General features: G+C 39.7%; 1 protein-coding gene across 2 annotated transcripts in view; it reads right to left on the bottom strand.

Moving 5' to 3' along the window:
• LOC126109677 (uncharacterized) overlaps positions 1-18,883 on the bottom strand; it is a 96,985-nt gene that overhangs the window by 41,190 nt on the left and 36,912 nt on the right. For both annotated transcript variants that reach the window (XM_049914727.1, XM_049914728.1), the window contains one exon: positions 13,802-13,987. In XM_049914727.1, coding sequence (XP_049770684.1) covers positions 13,802-13,987 — 186 coding nt within the window. The remainder of the gene's footprint in view (positions 1-13,801; positions 13,988-18,883) is intronic.

Here is an 18,883-nt window from a genome sequence, read left to right as displayed (position 1 = left end):
TCAGAGGGAGGAATCACTTGTGAATTCCTGTGTACTACCAACAGCTAGCATAATGACTGTCCACGAGGAATTACAAGGGGCGTTTGAAAAGTCCATGCAGAGTCAGAGAGATGGCCACCGGCGCATATTGAGGTCATGCTTAGTTATTAGCATCTTTGGAAAGAATGCACACCAAGTTTCAGCCATATTGGTCTATTTCTTTCTGTTTGGCATTCGTGTGAATCAAGGAAGTCGAGTGATTGTCAAAAAATGAACGAAAAAGAACTTCGTGTGGTGATTAAACATTACTCTATTAAAGGCAAAACGCCTCAGGAGACTAAAGAGAAGCTTGATAAACATTACGGTGACTCTGCACCTTCAATTAGAACAGTTTATAAGTGGTTTAAAAATTTTCAGAGTGACCACATGGGCACAAGTGATGCTGAATGTTCTGGACGCCCTGTGGAGGTTACGACTCCAAAAATCATTGACAAAATCTATGATATGGTGATGGATGACAGAAGAGTTAAGGTGGGTGAGACTGCTAGTGCTGTGGGCATCTCATCTCAAATGAATGGATACATAATATTTTGCATAAGCATTTGGACATGAGAAAGCTATATGCAAGATGGGTTCCGCGATTGCTCACGTTTGACCAAAAACGGAATCGTGTGAAGTGTTGTAAGGATGGTTTGCAGTTATTCAGGAAGAATCCGCAGGACTTTAAGCCTCGTTTCGTCACTGTGGATGAAACATAGATACATTACTATACTCCTGAAACCAAACAACAATCTAAACAATGGGTTACCAATGGAGAATCTGCACCAAAAAAGGCAAAGACCATTCCTTTGGCCAGAAAGGTTATGGCGACTGTCTTTGGCGATTCGCAAAGGATACTCCTCATCGACTATCTGGAAAATAAAACTGTTAAAGGTGCATATTATTCATCTTTGCTGGACCGTTTGAAAACCGAGCTGCAAGAAAAATGCCGGCGATTGGACCGCAAAATATTCCTTTTCCATCACAACAATGCACCAGTATACACCTCAGCAGTTGTGGTCGCAAAATTACTGGAAATAGGATTCCAACTTGTTTCACATCCCCCCCTATTCTCCAGACTTGGCTCCCTCAGACTTCTATTTGTACCCCAATTTGAAGAAATGGCTGGTGGGACAAAGCTTTTCTTCAAACGAGGAAGTGATTGCAGCAACTAATAGTTATTTTGCAGAATAGGACAATTCCTATTATTTGGAAGGGATCAACAAATTAGAACAGCATTGGATGAAGTGTGTAAGTCTAAAAGGAGACTATGTCGAAAAATAAAAAAAGGTTTATCCAAACACGTAAGTAGTTTTTATTTTTGCACGGACTTTTCGAATGCCCCTCGTAAATGGAGTGGGGTAAAGTGGTACAACAGGTCCTCATAAGCTACACTCTTCTTCAGCCAATACGAAGCAATGCCTGATGTGTACAAAGCAACACTGTCCAGGGATGACTAGAAATAACTGATTGGAGTGATGAATCAGGCTATATCTGCAGTTGGCAACTGGTGGACCACAGTACATGTCCAGACCACAGAAGGCAAAAAACTGAATAGCCAAAAAATTTTTTTAAAGTATAAATTACTCAGGTAAATTATTTAAAAAATTTTCTGTAGATCAGAGAGTGTGAGTAGAAAGAGTCTTCCCTTCTCATCACGTAGAGTAAGCCTCCCCTGACCCACAGTCCTGGGTGACTTTCCCAAAATCTACCCTTTTCCCTAGACCTCTTCAGTCCTTTTCCTTCACACACTTCTTCCTTCCCCTTCAACACTTCAACCTGAAGAAGGAGCCACTGGCTCCGAAAGCTTGTCAATCACAACAGTCCTGTATGTGTCTGTTCTGCTGCATCTTGGTCAGCAGATTTTATTATCCAGCCAATTACATAATTTATATTAAAAAAGCTGTGACTTACCAAACGGGAAAGCGCTGGTAGATAGACACAATAAAAAATACACAAACACACACACAAATATCAAGCTTTCGCAACCCATGGTTGCTTCATCAGGAAAGAGGGAAGGAGAGGGAAAGACGAAAGGATGTGGGTTTTAAGGGAGAGGGTAAGTAGTCATTCCAATCCCGGGAGCAGAAAGACTTACCTTAGGGGAGAAAAAGGGACAGGTATACACACGCACACGCACACATCCATCCATCCGCACATATACAGACACAAGCAGACATATGTAAAGGCAAAGAGTTTGGGCAGAGATGTCAGTCGAGGCGGAAGTACAGAGGCAAAGATGATGTTGAGTGACAAGTGATGTACGAGGGGCGGCAACTTGAAATTAGTGGAGGTTGAGACCTGGTGGGTAATGGGAAGAGAGTATATATTGAAGGGCAAGTTCCCATCTCCGGAGTTTTGATAGGTTGGTGTCAGTGGGAAGTATCCATCCTTCATGAAATCCTCCCCACTCCACCAAGGTTGTCTTTCCGCCGTCCACCTAACCTTCGTAACCTCTGGGACATCCCTATGGAATACCCAAATCGCCGTCCCCACCCTCTGGCTCCTACCCTTGTAACCCCCCACGGTGTAAAACCTGTCCCATGCACCCTCCCACCACCACCTACTCCAGTCCAGTAACCCGGAAGGTGTACACGATCAAAGGCAGAGCCACGTGTGAAAGCACCCACGTGATTTACCAACTGACCTGCCTACACTGTAAAGCTTTCTATGTGGGAATGACCAGCAACAAACTGTCCATTCGCATGAATGGACACAGGCAGACAGTGTTTGTTGGTAATGAGTATCACCCTGTGGCTAAACATGCCTTGGTGCACGGCCAGCACATCTTGGCACAGTGTTACACCATCTGGGTTGTCTGGTTACTTCCCACTGACACCAACCTATCAGAACTCCGGAGATGGGAACTTGCCCTTCAATATATCCTCTTCTCGTTATCCGCCAGGCCTCAACCTCCGCTAATTTCAAGTTGCCGCAACTCGTACATCACTTGTCACTCAACAACACCTTTGCCTCTGTACTTCCGCCTCGACTGACATCTCTGCCCAAACTCTTTGCCTTTACACATGTCTGCTTGTGTCTGTATATGTGCGGATGGATGGATGGATGTGTGCGTGTGCGTGTGTATAACTGTCCTTTTTCCCCCCTAAGGTAAGTCTTTCCGCTCCCGGGATTGGAATGACTCCTTACCCTCTCCCTTAAAGCCCACATCCTTTTGTCTTTCCCTCTCCTTCCCTCTTTCCTGATGAAGCAACCAGGGGTTGCAAAAGCTTGATATTTGTGTGTGTGTGTGTGTGTGTGTGTGTGTGTGTGTATTTTTTATTGTGTCTATCTACCAGCGCTTTCCAGTTTGGGAAGTCACAGCTTTTTTTAATATATTTTTCCCATGTGGAATGTTTCTTTCTATTATATTCAATTACATAATTTAATCAATAATCAATGGTTTTCATTATCATATCATTTTTATAGTATTTTGTAGTAAAGGCGTGACTGATTCGAGCTCTGCTGTTAGTACGTAGATTAAATAGATAGCTGTTATGCTGTCTAACACAGGAGAGTGCGCTGGAGAATGGCGGCAGAAGGAACTGAACTGGGTGGTCGGCACAGTGTGTTATGTTGATCCAAATAAAAGCTCTGTACGCCCGAAGGCAAAGAATTTTATTCGATGAAACAGAAAATTTTATAAATCTGTCTCTGACTAGCAACTTATGAAACTTCTTTTAATTGGAGCATACAATTCATTTTAAAACAATTTTTGTGCTTGTATCTCAAACAAAAACTTAACACAACTTCATGAAACAGTGATGAGAAATGACAAATTTAGCTTCTGGGTGGGTGTATGTGGTGACGATGACCTATGGTGGGGATGCAGCTCCTTTGCAGTGTGTCAATGTACACGCTGATATTGAACCAACTTCTTTGCAGTGTGACCGCACGCATTTTGTGCCTGGTGGCAGTATTTTCCTCAAGAACAAATCCAAATAAAAATAGACAAATTTCATCATCACTTTGTCAGTAGGTGCAATCTTGTATGGAACTGTTTCTTTGAAGGTTGTAATATTTTTACATTAATATGGATCCTAAAAAGCAGGAAGTTTATAGTGTAAATAGGAAGTTTTTGATTAAGTTGACTGAACAGTATTGTTTTACACTGCCAGACAGACCTGGAGCTGTTCCAGTTTAACTGTTGCTCCTGTTAGAAGTGCCAATTTAAAGTGGCACAACAAAACAACTTATCAGCAGTTCAACAAAAATATTCCTCTGGATACTGTAAAAAAAACTTCATGCACATCCAGCTTTCACACAAAAAAGCACAGCCTTACTAAAGCACTCTGTGAATGGGGAATGGAAAATCTGTCAAAGCAGCATTGCCTGTGTGTTGGATGCTTAATAAACACCAGAAGCTATTCTCAGTCTCCAAGGTAGTAAAAAATTTATGTTTTAAGTCACTGTTGAATTTTTTGAAGAGAAAAAGGATGTTGTTGCCACAATTCTAGGTATCCCACTGTTGCCAAGAGGCAGCACAATGAGAACCAAAATGTTGGCTGCTGACAATAGAAGTAGTTTACGCGAACTTCTGCAGAGGACATGTTGCTCGCCATAGCACTTCCTGAATCATGTGACATCGTTGATTACAACAAATGTCTCCTTTCATGCGACTTGTGGATACTGAAAGTAAAGCATTTAGAGAATACTCGATAGCAATATTTGCATTTAAAAGCAAGAGTTGCTGAGAAGATTTATTTCAGACTTTTGATGACTTCGTGACAAAAACAAACATTACTTATAATAAAATAGCATCCGTTTTAACTGATGGGGCCACAGCGATGATTGTCAAAAAGTGACTAGTAAAGAGAATCAAGGATAAGAACACTGGGCTACTACCATATCCACAGTGCATAATTCACCAGACAGTCCTTTCTGGAAAACTTACAGCAACTATGAAAGGACAGCTTGATCAAGATGATTAATTTAATGAGGTCTTATTCTCCTTTTCAGCCCAGACAGTTCAAAGAGTTTCTACTTGAGTGTGATTTGGCAAATTCTGCCTTACTGCAGCACAACAAATGTTCATTGGCTAAGTAAATGTGAAGTGACTGAATGGTTTTGGTAACTACAAGAAGTAACCTCCTCCTCAGACAAATTGGGTGCATGACAAGCAAGGAAATATCTTGAGAGCCTAGCAAACTAACACAATAAGCTTCCAGTGGCTTTCCAGAAATATCTTCTGAAACATACAAATGTGCTCGATACCAACCTACAAGGAAATGGGAAGGTAATGTGTGAGTTGATACAAGGTGTGTCTTCTTTCTGTTGCAAGTTTGACAGCTTTGAAAAAGACATTGCAAGTCAACAATTTATTCATTTACCAACAATTTCTTGAACATAAAAATAATTCTGAAATAGACATTGCAGTATTTCCAAATTTCCTGTCAGATCTTAAGAAGAAATATGCAGCAAGATTCTAAAACTTCACAGAGATACAGAAGTTGTCACGATTCTTAAAATCGCCCTTTACAGTTCTTCCAGCAGCACAATGGACTGATGTAACTGAAGTTTTTCTGCCTTTCAAAACCTTTACTCCAATTTGAAATAATCAAATAGCATGAAAATGTAGTCATGCAAACGGAGAAAGACATATTACGCAAATGTATAAAACTGCATCTGCTGAAGAATTTTGCAATGTGGCTTATTGCTTCCTGTACTTTATTACTGACTGTAAAGCACCATTGCACTGCAAAGTTGACTCAATTTGTTTTTGAGTCTCAAATAGTTACCGATTTGAAACTGTCTTATTACTATGCCGACTTCACTGTGTCCCAGACTATTTAGTGTTTTATTCAGTTCATGAATTTAGTCTATTGCAGATTTATAGGAATGTGTGTTCATTTCTCTGTGGCTTGTGTCCCCACAGGAGGAAGTGAAGACAGAGACTACCTACACCATGCAGGATGGAAAACCCACCAAATGGTGCTAGTGCACAGTACACTAGGACTCAATAGGGAAGAGATCCTTTAATTGTAGGAGGACACTTTACCATCTTTCTGACAAGCTTGAGCTGGTGGCCAGTGCCTACAAAGAACAGTACGACTTTCATCAGATCACACTGCATCAAAGTAATCCAGCATCATATCCCTGCAGTAAGCAAACCTTCAAACTGTAGCCCGTAGATGGCTAGAGTACATAGTTCAGCAGACCTACCCACTGTTGATAGTAGCTGTTCAGGTGTGCTAAGATTCTACTAGGTAATACTGAAGTTCTCCCTTTTTTCGCTGTGTTTGCACATGTCCACAAGCTGTATGGACTTGGTACTGCGTGCAAACAGTTCTGTGTCCACAAGAAACATATATCGATCAGGAGTCAAAGCTGTCAAATACAGATTGCCACAAGTTCATTAACCCATTAACTGCTTTCGATGTAATGTTACACTTAGCCAACTGACATCCATCTCAATTTTGACAAAATATTGCATTTCTGCACACAGCCTTTTATTTTGTTTGTTTTGGAAGTCATAATATGTAATATAACCTGTTTATGGTAGGTGCTGCACTCTGTTGGCATCATCAGAACTATTTTAGTGTTTTCTCTGCTTCTTTCAGCAGGAAGTTTTTTAAAAGACTTTGGTATGAGATGACATAGCAGGTCTTAGAAGTGCATACGTAAACATGGTCAGTTCATTAATGCATTCCGCGTGGAATGATCCTGAATGTATTCTTTTGCGGACAGAAGTTTTTAGTGATGAATACTTGGAAACATCCTACAAAAGTAGTGAAGCATTCGATAGCAGCACGATAAATGACCCCAAGGACTATGGCTTTGACATCAAAGTTGCTACATTTACATTCTTTCATTGGCAGAATGTACATAAGGAACTTTAAGTGAATGCATTTTGATGACATTTGTGCAGAACCAACAAGTTCATTTACTGGAAATCCAGGACAAAAAGTCACAATAAACAGCTGTGAATGAAAAGTCTGAAAAGTGAGGCTACAAGGCATTTGATAATTACCTTCTCTGTCTTATTGAAATTCATTTTCCAGTGTGTGTTGCACCTACAAAGAAAGATGAGAATGCGACAAGTAAATGCACTGTTTATGCATCAAAAAATGTTAGTCACATTACCAATATTAAGAGTGTGGTGTTGGACTGTGTGTAGCCATCTGTTAGTAAATCTACCATTCAACAGAGAAAATTCCAACTTTATAATCAAGATTTTTGTAATTATCGTGTTCTGAAACACCTTCTGAATAAAGTCTAAAATTTCATGTCTATAAATCAAACACAAATTCAGGTTTCCTGCACCCATCCTGCTCATGCTCTCAGACTAGAACACTGGGGAATGTACAAGTATCCTAAATTGAAACAATTAAGGAGTCAATCTGGACATTGGCTTTTAAATGTCTGCAAATTATGTAGGTGTCAAGGAAATAGAGGAGACAATATTATGTCCTGATGATATGCTGATACAGAATGATGACAAAAATGTGGAATTGCTTGAAAGAAGAAAATTTATTTCTGCAACATCTGCAAGTTTCCTGTGTATTTCTGTCACTAATCAGCTAAAATGGAAATGAAAATCACACTGTCTGCCAAAATCATATTTGTCATGAAGCAACTATCACAAATGAAAAAAGACTGCCTTGTGACATCACTTGGACAAGAAGATCAGAGCAACAGAACACAAACTCAGATTAAGGAAGGATGGGGACAGAAATCGTGTGTCCTTTTTGTAAGAACCATCCCAGCATTTGCTTAAGTGGTAGAAAATGCAAATCTGGGTACCATTAGAGGGATTTGAATTTGTACTCCAGAATGAGAGTATTGTGTCTTACCACTGCAACACCTCAGTTGGTGCCACTATCATACACACACTTCCGTGCACTGAGTCATGTAACTGCCAACGTGGAGTAGTATAGGAGAACACAATGCTCGAAATTAGTGTACAATCTAAAATGGAAGTATATTTCATATTCCTAAATCGTCTCTTCATTCTTTGCATTGACTTTCAGTTTTGTACTGCTATTTCTCAATGTTGATTACATTTCAGGGATTTTTCATTCATTTTTAATTTATATTTAGTAATTGAATCAACTTAGTAATGTCAATCAATAAAACACATATATGGAGCAATACAATGTTCACGTCCCTTAAAGCTCATAATTTCCTTCACAATATGCCAGTATAACAAAAATTATGTTCACTGTAAAAATAAACACAATAATAAAAGTTAAAATTTATGTGGATGACTTAAAGATTTCAGTAACCAAGGAAAATATTAAATTATAAGAAATTAAATTTTTGACATTTAAAAAAAAAAAAAAATGTTAAAAAGTTATGATATTAATTAAGTTGGAGGAATGTGTCAAGTAATCTGTAATGAGAAACATACTGTTACATAAGTTGAATTACAAAAAATTAATTACATAGTAAGCAGTAACAAAGATGAGTTTAAGTTCTTTGTCAAAAAGTTATAAATGCTTATGTGACTGTGACCAAGTAGCTCAATTAAGTTTGGACCAGTTAGTCTTCGAGTCATATATATTTGTGCAAGTTTATATGTGAGCCGAGGACAATGGCTTTGCCACAGTGATAACACCAGTTCCCATAAAATGCCCGAAGTTAAGAGCTGTCGGGCTAGGCTAGCGCTCGGATGCGTGACCATCCGGTCTGCTGAGTGCTTTTGGCTAGTGGGGTGCACTCAGCCTTTGGGAGCCAAAATGAGAAGTTACTTGATTGAGAAGTAGTAGCTCCAGTTTCGGAAACTGACATATGGCTGGGAGAGTGTTGTGTTGACCACATACCCCTCCATATCTGCATCCAGTGATGCCTCTAGGCTGAGAATGACACGGTGGCTGGTCAGTACCGTTGGGCCTTCGTGGCCTGTTAGGATGGAATTTTGTTTTTATATGAGAGTCTAAAGTGGTGCTGTGAACATATTTGTAACTATGTTTCCAAAAAATAAATAAAAACCTTTTGTGAAGATTGCAAGGGGTTATTATTATAAAATAAGAACCAAGGACCAGTAATTCTGTTTCCAACTGAACGTCAAATATTTATTATCATCCAAACAATGTTCACAACATTACTGGCATGTGGTGGTATGTTTCAGACAATCTTGCCAAGTAAATCGCTTGCCAATTTAATTTTATAAAAATATCTAATTTTTGGTAATGTTTTGACGAAGTATGATTATGTTAGAATTGCATATCACGCATCTTTGAACTATAAATACCATACAAGAAATTCATGTTCACGAAATAGAAAAGTGCTTGCTCATATTGCAAAAAATGCAGTTTGGATCAATTTCAAGGAAATCACCATATGAAGCATACAGGAACTGCTTTGAGAGACCAGGCATCTTGGTCTTCACATCTCTATACACGTGTACAGCAATGATATTCTCCAAACGAGATAGCTCTGAATGGAAAGCAAATGATGTGTTCACACCTATTACACAGAGCAGCAGAAGAAGAGGAAAGAGATGGAAGCATAATCCAAAAAGCAGCTCGGTACTTAGGTAACTTGACTAAGAAATATGCCGAAAAACTTACAGAACGTTGACACATGAGAAAATTTCCAAAGAAGTGAGCCGTCCCAGCTCATATTGATCAACTGATTAATAGATTGTGGTCCTGAATTTGCAGGCCGAATTGAAAGGAGACTTGTGGGGTGTGAGGCCGGTTTACCTCAGTTGTCTCGACCTGATAGTAAATGGCTTTTGGAGAGGACAGACCTCATCCTACAAAGACGGTGTTTCGGGTTCGCTGTGGTAGTGATGAGATTCTGGAAATTTGCCTGTACTGAGCGTGTGTAGATTCTGAGTGCCACTTCGCTAACGATTCATCAAATATTTTGGTGAGACTCTTTCTGTGGCTTTTGCACCTTGTTTTGTTAATTATGTTGTGCTGTAGCTAGCTTCTCCTTCCCGGAAGTTCCGTTGCGTTCACTGTTTATGGGGGTTCACTCCGAAAGAACTGAAGTTTATCTTAATGGAAGCAGCTCTGTTTCTTTATAGACATTGTTCACAACTGTTTGTAAAATGTGTGGACTTTGTGGGGTCTGTGTAACAGAGCTAGTGTATTTATGTTAATCAGAATTCCCTGTTTAAACTGCACATATTTTGAGTGGCTTACCATTTACCATGTTTAGGGCTGAGCTGTATGTTGTTGTTCCTTTTAAATACAGTAAAGTCTAATTTTAAAAGAGCACCTATTGACTGTAATCATTTTAGTTAAGAGTTTGCAAAACATTTTAGTGGGGTTAATCTAATTTAATCAGAGTGCCTTTAACTGTAATCATTTTAGTTAAGTATTTGTAAAACATTTTGGTAGGGTTGTTAGTTGATCCCTCCAGAGATTTTCTATTGTAAATTCTGCTAAAATAAGAATGTACTTTTCCACTGTAGTAGTCACGGGCAGCCAGGTAATCTCACATTTGAAATCTGAGATTCAGCTGCTTAGCTATTTGAAATAGTAGAGTTTACATTAGTAAGAGCTACCTGATCCATTACTTATGGCTGGTGTCTTCCTGTAAAACATGTTAGAAGTTTGCGACTTTGAATTTTCTTCCACTTCAAAATAGTGTTTAATGACTGTTCCTGCTGCATAATTAATACAAGTAACTGTTTGTTAATTCTGGGAGCACATAAGCTTTACTGGTTTTCTTTATTCCTGTAATAAGAGTGCTATCAAGTGGTTAAGTGTTTGGCTCCTGATAACCATAATCACTGATTGGGCAGATGCTTGTTTTTTATTTAGTTATGTTTGGCTGTTCAATGGTAAAACAATGAAATATGTGCCACTCTTTGTAAAACAGTGCAGTTTTACTAGTTTTCTAAGACTAATTCTTAGCTGTTTTAGTTCAAGTTGTACGGGATCTGCCCCATCCACCGGCATTCCCTCGGATGGAGAGTTCACATTGCTCACCCTGTCTGTTGAGTTATTCCACCTGTCATGAGGCTGAATTGTATATGCATAACTTTTCCTAATTCTGAATTTATGTCATCAACTGACATGACGCACTGCTTGTGTGGCTCCTCTTAATTGTTACCAAATTTGCTGCAATCATTTAAGATTTTATATTTAAAATCCAATTGAAAAGTTTGCAAATGTTAAGGCTTGCTTATTAATATGCAGCTTGACTGACTTCAGATACTTGTTAATGTTTGACAAATTGCTTGGTTTCCTCAATTGTTTAACAGATCTTTTGCTGGTGTCAATTTCTAATCTCATTTTCTCATTAATATTTGACAAGTTGTGCAATTTCTTACTTGTTTTTAAGAACTATTTTACTGACCTTACGAGGTTAACTTTTATTTAAATAAAAGTATTATGCATGTTTTCAACTGTGCATGCTGTGTTCTTACTTTCTGGCCCCGCCCTACTGTTCAACAGCATATTAAGCTGCTTTAGGGGAACTACTCCCAGTTCAAGAAGCTCTAAGCCAGTCTAGTGGAAAAGGAATAGCACAGTGCTAAAGACTGCATAGTAAATTACACTTGTAAATTATGTAACTTAACAAGCAATACTGACAAGGCTAATAAAGATAATTTCTCTGAGTAAACACGTGAAACTAAGTGTTTCATATTCTTGGCTTTTCCTATGTTACATATACATTCCCTGCACACAATGTAATCTTACAGTATCAAATAAAAACCAAATCAATTACGTAATACACAACTAGATGCTCTTTTGAAAGAACACATCATTAAAATACAGTGTGAGGCAAAAAGATGTTAGCATTAAGTGGGTGTTCTCTTTTTTGTTTTTTCTCAGACTAAACCATGGCCTCCTGATAGTGAGGAATGAAGGAAAACAGCTACCTGGATGGAGGTCTTTTAGACCCCAAGGAAAATTCGGGGCCTGGAGAAGACGGGCTGCATCATCATGCCTGACAATTGGAAGAATTTATGAGAAGTTCAGAAGGACAAGACAATTGCAAGGGAAACAGTTGCAGAAAGAGATCTGTCTGAACTATACAGATTATCATCCTCACCTAGGAAGCAATGGCAGCCAGCTCAATCAAGTTCTCGTGCACACGTTCTCAAGAGACTAACATTTTGCACAGGTCAGTGGTTAAAATTTTGCACCACAATTTAGGAATGAAGCAATACCTCATGCAGATTGAGTTGCAGCTCACAAATGTGGGTAAGCAAGCATGTGTGAGTGCGGCACAAATTATCTTGGAAATGGTGCACATGGAGCCTGACATTCCATTCATGTTTCCTGATGAAGCAACGTTCCGTATCAGTGATCATGTGAACTAGCACAACAGTGTGATCTCGGTGACCAAGCACCCCGTCGAACATCTTGCTTAGGCGATGGTCAATGGCATGTACAAATTTTTAAAAGACGCATAACATTGTGGACTGTGCTGTCTGTAGTATTGTCGTTTATTTTGCTAATGGTCTTGGTTCTGAACCATCATCAATGGCAGGAAAATTATCACAGATGTATCACATGTCATACATGCTTTAAAATAAGTTATCACATGAAACCATAATCGCCAAGATGAAACCAAAAATTGTTAGCTTGTTACAATTTTTGATTTTATATTACCTTGGCTACAGGAAGATCTTGTCATTGAGCACCTATAGGAGGATACAAGATGATGTAGATAAAATTTCTTGTTTGTGTGGTGGATGGCAGCTAGCTCCAAATGCAGAGAAAAGTAAGTTAATGCAGATTAGCAGGAAAAACAACCCAGTAATGTTTCAATACAGCCTCAGTAGTGTGTTTCTTGACATCTCATCTAGGTGTAGCACTGCAAAGTGATATGAAATGGTATGAGCATGAAAGGATTGTAGTATGGAAGGGCAACGGCTGACTTCAGTTTATTGGGAGAATTTTAGGAAAGCGGTGTTTATCTGTAAAGGAGACCCATATAGTGCACTAGTTTGACCCACTCTTGAGTACTGCTCAAGTGTTTGGGTTCTGCAACACGTCAGATAAAGAGAAGACATCGAAGCAGTTCACACGCAGACTGTTAGATTTGTTACCAGTAGGTTTGATCAACATGCTAGATGCTTTGTGAACTTAAAACTGGAATTTCTGGAGGGAAGGTGACACTCTCTCACTCTCACTCTCTCTCTCTCTCTCTCTCTCTCTCTCTCTCTCTCTCTTTTCGAGAAACACCGTTGAGAACATGTAGAGAATTGGCATCTGAAGCTGGCTGCAGAGCAATTCTACTGCCACCAACATGCATAAGGATCATGAAGATAAGAGAAATAGAGCTCATACAGAGGCATATATACAGTCTTTTTCTCTCACTCTTTATGCGAGTGGAATAGGAAAGGAAATGAATAGTAGTGGTGCAGGGTGCCCTCTGCCACACACCATATTGTGACTTGCGGAGTATGCATGTAGATGTAGATAAGTGTGACTTCATGCTTTGATTATTATAAGTAACCTGCAGTTTATCGCTCATGTGAAATAGTGGATACTGTCTCTTTCTCTCACATAAATAATGGATATGTGTACAATAGGCAATAAATGTGTGCGAGTTACGCACATACAGGATGAACCAGAGTGGCACCGACAAACTTTCACAGCTGGTAGTGTGGATGAAAATGAGGAAAAAATGTCTAGTAAACATGGGATCTAAAATGCACAGCTTATGCGCTATTAGCACTTTTTCATCCCCACTACTGAGACACACATCTCTTCAACTGAAGAAGTGCTAACAGCTCCTAAGATGCACATTTCACAGTCCACGTTTACTTGCCACTTTTTGTCTTCTTTAGGTCCATACTACCACCTCAGAAAGTTTGTTGGTGGACTTCTGGTTCATCCTATATATGACATATAGACACTGCATAACTTACCTGAATGCCAGAGGAACAATTCCTGTTAAAGACGAGTCCAAGGACATTGACGTGAGTTCTTGCAGGTTCTGAAGCTTTCCCAGAGCGACGAATGCCTCACGCGCCTCATTGCGAGGCACGTCGTACTGGTAAAGTTCGAGGCGTTCCAAGGTGTCTGCACAAACTGTTAGCAGTGGGACGATACATCTGCAAAATGACAGTGAACCAGAGTGTAATATTTATTTTACCTTGCCTTCAAGCATTCTCTTACATCTATCCAGACATTCCTAACGAGTTTACATTACAATAGTTGTAATAAATAAACAATACATAATAAAAATAATAATAATAATAGCAGATGTAGTAGGAAGAAACAAATTACAGGCAACTCCATCCTTTGTGGATTATATTGTGGTTCTCTTGGAAGCCCTGAGGAAGCGACCATCCAGATCAGGAAGCAGGAAAGCTGACCAAGTAATATGCATGACATGTAATAACTCAACTAATATTGAGAACATAATAAAAAATCTGGAGGCATTACTTTTCAGCACACCCTTGTACAAGGCTGACACTGAGTACTACACAGTGAGGGACAGAAAGTTCTATGATCAGATTAAGAAGAAAGAGAAAAGAAGGCAGAAGATATCAGATCAATTTCAGATTTCAAGGACATCTTGGAGAAAACAGCCACTACGAAATGGCAACAGTTTGGGCATGTTGTCAGAAGAAATGATGGCTGGTGGACAAATGTGGCACTGGAATGAAGTCCAAGAGACAGACAGACAGACAGACAGATCACGAGGAAGACTGCCAGGCCGACACGACAAAGACTTGCAGAAGGTCGCTGGAGTCAGTTGGTTGCATATTGCATATTGCCTGAGACTGTTCCCTAAGGAAGAAGTAGTTGCAAACACACTGTACCTGAGCACAGTACTGAAGAGATCGCATGATTTAATTATAAAAACAGCTGATTATGATGATGAAACATTTAATATGTATGACATAAGGACTCTTATCGTTATGATGGAGTGTCTAGCAGAATATTAAAGTACTGTGCTGCACATGTTAGCCCTGTATTTAGCCACATTTATAATTTTTCCTTTAGGAATGGTCAGTTTCCTGAGCGATTAAAATGCTCAGTAGGCTAGCCGCCTTTCAAAAAGGGAGAAAGGGATAATGTAGATAATTTTAGACCCATTTCTATGCCATCAGTGTTTGCAAAAGTTATTGAAAAGGCTGTGTATGTAAGGATAATAGATCATTTTATATCACATGATTTGCTATCAAATGTATAGTTTGGCTTTAGAAGTCGTTTAACAACTGAAAATGCTATATTCTCTTTTCTCTGTAAGGTACTAGATGGGCTAAACAAAAGGTTTCGAACGCTTGGTATATTTTTCATTTAACTAAGACATTTGATTGTGTTGATCACAAAACATTGCTCCAGAAGTTGGACCATTCCAGAATACGGGGAGTAGCTCACAATTGGTTCACCTCTTACTTTAACAACAGACCGCAAAAGGTCATTATTCACAGTGTCGAGAATGGCTGTGATGTGGAGTCTGATTGGGGTACAATCAAATGGAGGGTGCCCCAGGGATCAGTGTTGGGGCCACTCCTCTTCCTTATTTATATAAATGATATGCCCTCTAGTGTTATGGGTAATTCTAAAATATTTCTGTTTGCTGATGACACTAGCTTGGTAGTAAAGGATGTTGTGTGCAACACTGGCTAGGTTTCAAATAGTGCAGTACATGACCTAAGTTCATGGCTTGTAGAAAATAAACTAACGCTAAATCACAGTAAGACTCAGTTTTTACAGTTTCTAACATACAATTCAACAAAACCTGACGTTTTAATTTCACAGAACGGGCATATGATTAGTGAAACTGAACAGTTCAAATTCCTAGGTGTTCAGATAGATAGTAAGCTGACTTAATACTGCCATTTTTACTATACAGAAGTGAGTGACCATTCGACACGAAAATTAGTCTACTTTGCTTATTTTCATTTGCTTATGTCATATGGTATTATATTTTGGGGTAACTCTTCCCATTGTAAAAGGATATTTTTGGCTCAGAAATGGGTGGTCGGGTAATAAGTGTTGTAAGTTCGCGAACCTCTTGTCAACCCCTGTACACTAGTCTGGATATTTTGACATTGGCCTCTCAACGAATCTGCTCCAGTCCGGAATCCCTGAAAACAGCTTTCGCATCCCACAACTACTCTCCCGACCTGGTACAGAAGCAAATAACCAGAGCCACTTCCTCATCCCTTCAAACCCAGAACCTCCCACAGAAGAACCACAAAAGTGCCCCACTTGTGGCAGGATACTTTCCAGGACTGGATCAGACTCTGAATGTGGCTCTCCAGCAGGGATACGACTTCCTCAAATCCTGCCCTGAAATGAGATCCATCCTTCACGAAATCCTCCCCACTCCACCAAGTGTCTTTCCACCGTCCACCTAACCTTCATAACCTCTTAGTTCATCCCTATGAAATCCCCAAACCGCCTTCCCTACCCTCTGGCTCCTACCCTTGTAACCACCCCCCGTGTAAAACCTGTCCCATGCACCCTCCCACCACCACCTACTCCAGTCCTGTAACCCGGAAGGTGTACACGATCAAAGGCAGCGTCACGAGTGAAAGCACCCACGTGATTTACCAACTGACCTGCCTACACTGTGAAGCATTCTATGTGGGAATGACCAGCAACAAACTGTCCATTCGCATGAATGGACACAGGCAGACAGTGTTTGTTGGTAATGAGGATCACCCTGTGGCTAAACATGCCTTGGTGCACGGCCAGCACATCTTGGCACAGTGTTACACCCTCCGGGTTATCTGGATACTTCCCACTAACACCAACCTGTCAGAACTCCGGAGATGGGAACTTGCCCTTCAGTACGCACGCGTGCGCGCGCGCGCGCTCGTATACCTGTCCTTTTTTTCCCCCTAAGGTAAGTCTTTCCGCTCCCGGGATTGGAATGACTCCTTACCCTCTCCCTTAAAACCCAAATCCTTTCGTCTTTCCCTCTTTCCTGACGAGGCAACCATTGGTTGCGAAAGCTAGAATTTTGTGTGTATGTTTGTGTTTGTTTGTGTGTCTATCGACCTGCCAGCACTTTCGTTTGGTGAGTCATATCATCTTTGTTTTTAGATATATTTTTCCCACATGGAATGTTTCTGCCATTTCTTGTTAACAATATTAGCTTATTTCCAAGAATAGACAGCTTTCACTTGGTTAATACTCGGCAGAAATCAAACCTGCATTTGGATTGGACTTCCTTAACTCTGCAAATAAACAATGTTTTCAGCCTTCAGTTGCAAGGTAATTTTACTCGTTTACCTAGGTTTCGATTCCAGTAATGGAATCTTCTTCAGAACAACAATGAAGTAATTTTGTGAGCCAAACACTGGCCATGTCACAGATTAAAAATTAAAACATTAAAGACGCATAATCATAAGATTATGTCAGTCAAAATTAAAACCATTAGGGCAAACGTAGACTGAGCTGCGCCGGCCATAAATCAGGACCACATGTAAGCTGAGCCGCTTACATGTGGTCCTGATTTATGGCCGGCGCAGCTCAGTCTACGTTTGCCCTAATGGTTTTAATTTTGACTGACATAATCTTATGATTATGCGTCTTTAATGTTTTAATTTTTAATCTGTGACATGGCCAGTGTTTGGCTCACAAAATAATTTCATTGTTGTTCTGAAGAAGATTCCATTACTGGAATCGAAACCTAGGTAAACGAGTAAAATTACCTTGCAACTGAAGGCTGAAAACATTGTTTATTTGCTGTACATTTCACAGTTGCTGACACGCTGCAATATGTTAAAGATTCCTTAACTCTTGTACAAAAAGGTGTGCAGTATACCGCTGCATCCATTTTCAATAAGCTACCATTCAAATTCAAAAATCTTAGGAGTAATCCACACGCTTTCAAATCGAAACTGAAGAGTTTCCTCATGGGTCACTCCTTATATTCTGTCAAGGAGTTCCTTGAAAAATTAAGCTAATTCTTATTGTATTGTCGATTGCGTTTACTTAAACTTATGAAGTGACTTTTTTCAGGTTCATAAGCATTTATTTTGATCTGTTATTACTTTTATGTTGTAATTTCATGTACTGACACATTCCATGACCTTTGAGATTTGCTCCTCAATTTGGTTCCACGGAACTTGTTGTATAAATAAAATTAAAAAAATAAATAAATAAGTATTGTAGTGTCAAAATCATACACATGAGAGAGTATCAGAGACAGTGCTTCAAGCTATGGGACTAATATTTGTAAATGAATATTTCATTAAATCGTACAGGAAAATGGTCTCGAGTGCTTCTGTTAAACTAAATAAAGTTTCACTAGAAGGACCTATAGGGGGGAGGGGGGGAAACCTGAGGTGTACATCCCACTGGATACACTCACCTGTCCTAAGACCTGCGATAATTTATTGGGTTACACTATGGTGGAATAAAGAACATCAGATGGTGGCTGCTGAGTACTTTGGCAAGATGCAGAGACTGGTCTGCTTAGACAAAACAGGTGGAATTAGTAGCACATCCATTGTTCATATGGAGATTGTACCGGACATGTCCCTATTGCATCTTTGGGTTAAAATGGAGACAGTGGCAGGGGCACACAGGTTGAAAACTGGAAATATTTGGAAACCTTTAGAATACCCAGCACCTCACACCAGCATAGTGCGGTAAGTATAGGAATGGCTGAGAAAGTGCCGGCTAACCATACAAGAACTCCTAACTGCTTTAGTAAATCTTTCTATGTAATTGTAGGAGATAGGGAACAGTAGAGGAAAGAACCGTGACATTGTTCAGGAAATATATTCTGCTTTGGTGTGTGTCAAAAACAGAGAAAGGTGGTGGGGCTGAGCATACTGGATACAGCCAAGACCAGAAAGCACAATCTCTCTAGGCAAGCCAGGTATGGTATTCCAGGTGGAGATCTTTACAATCAGAAAGTGGCCAGAGGAGAATCTACATAGATGCTACAAAGATCATGGCATTCAGATTCATTCAGGCAGTCAAGCAGCTCTGAAACGTGTATCATCCCCTGCAATGAGATCAAAGATGACTGCAGA

This window comes from Schistocerca cancellata, chromosome 12 (assembly GCF_023864275.1).
Source record: "Schistocerca cancellata isolate TAMUIC-IGC-003103 chromosome 12, iqSchCanc2.1, whole genome shotgun sequence".
NCBI classification, from domain to species: Eukaryota; Metazoa; Arthropoda; class Insecta; order Orthoptera; family Acrididae; genus Schistocerca; species Schistocerca cancellata.
The sequence above is the reverse complement of the archived record's forward strand: the minus strand, read 5'-3'. Positions and strand labels throughout refer to the sequence as shown.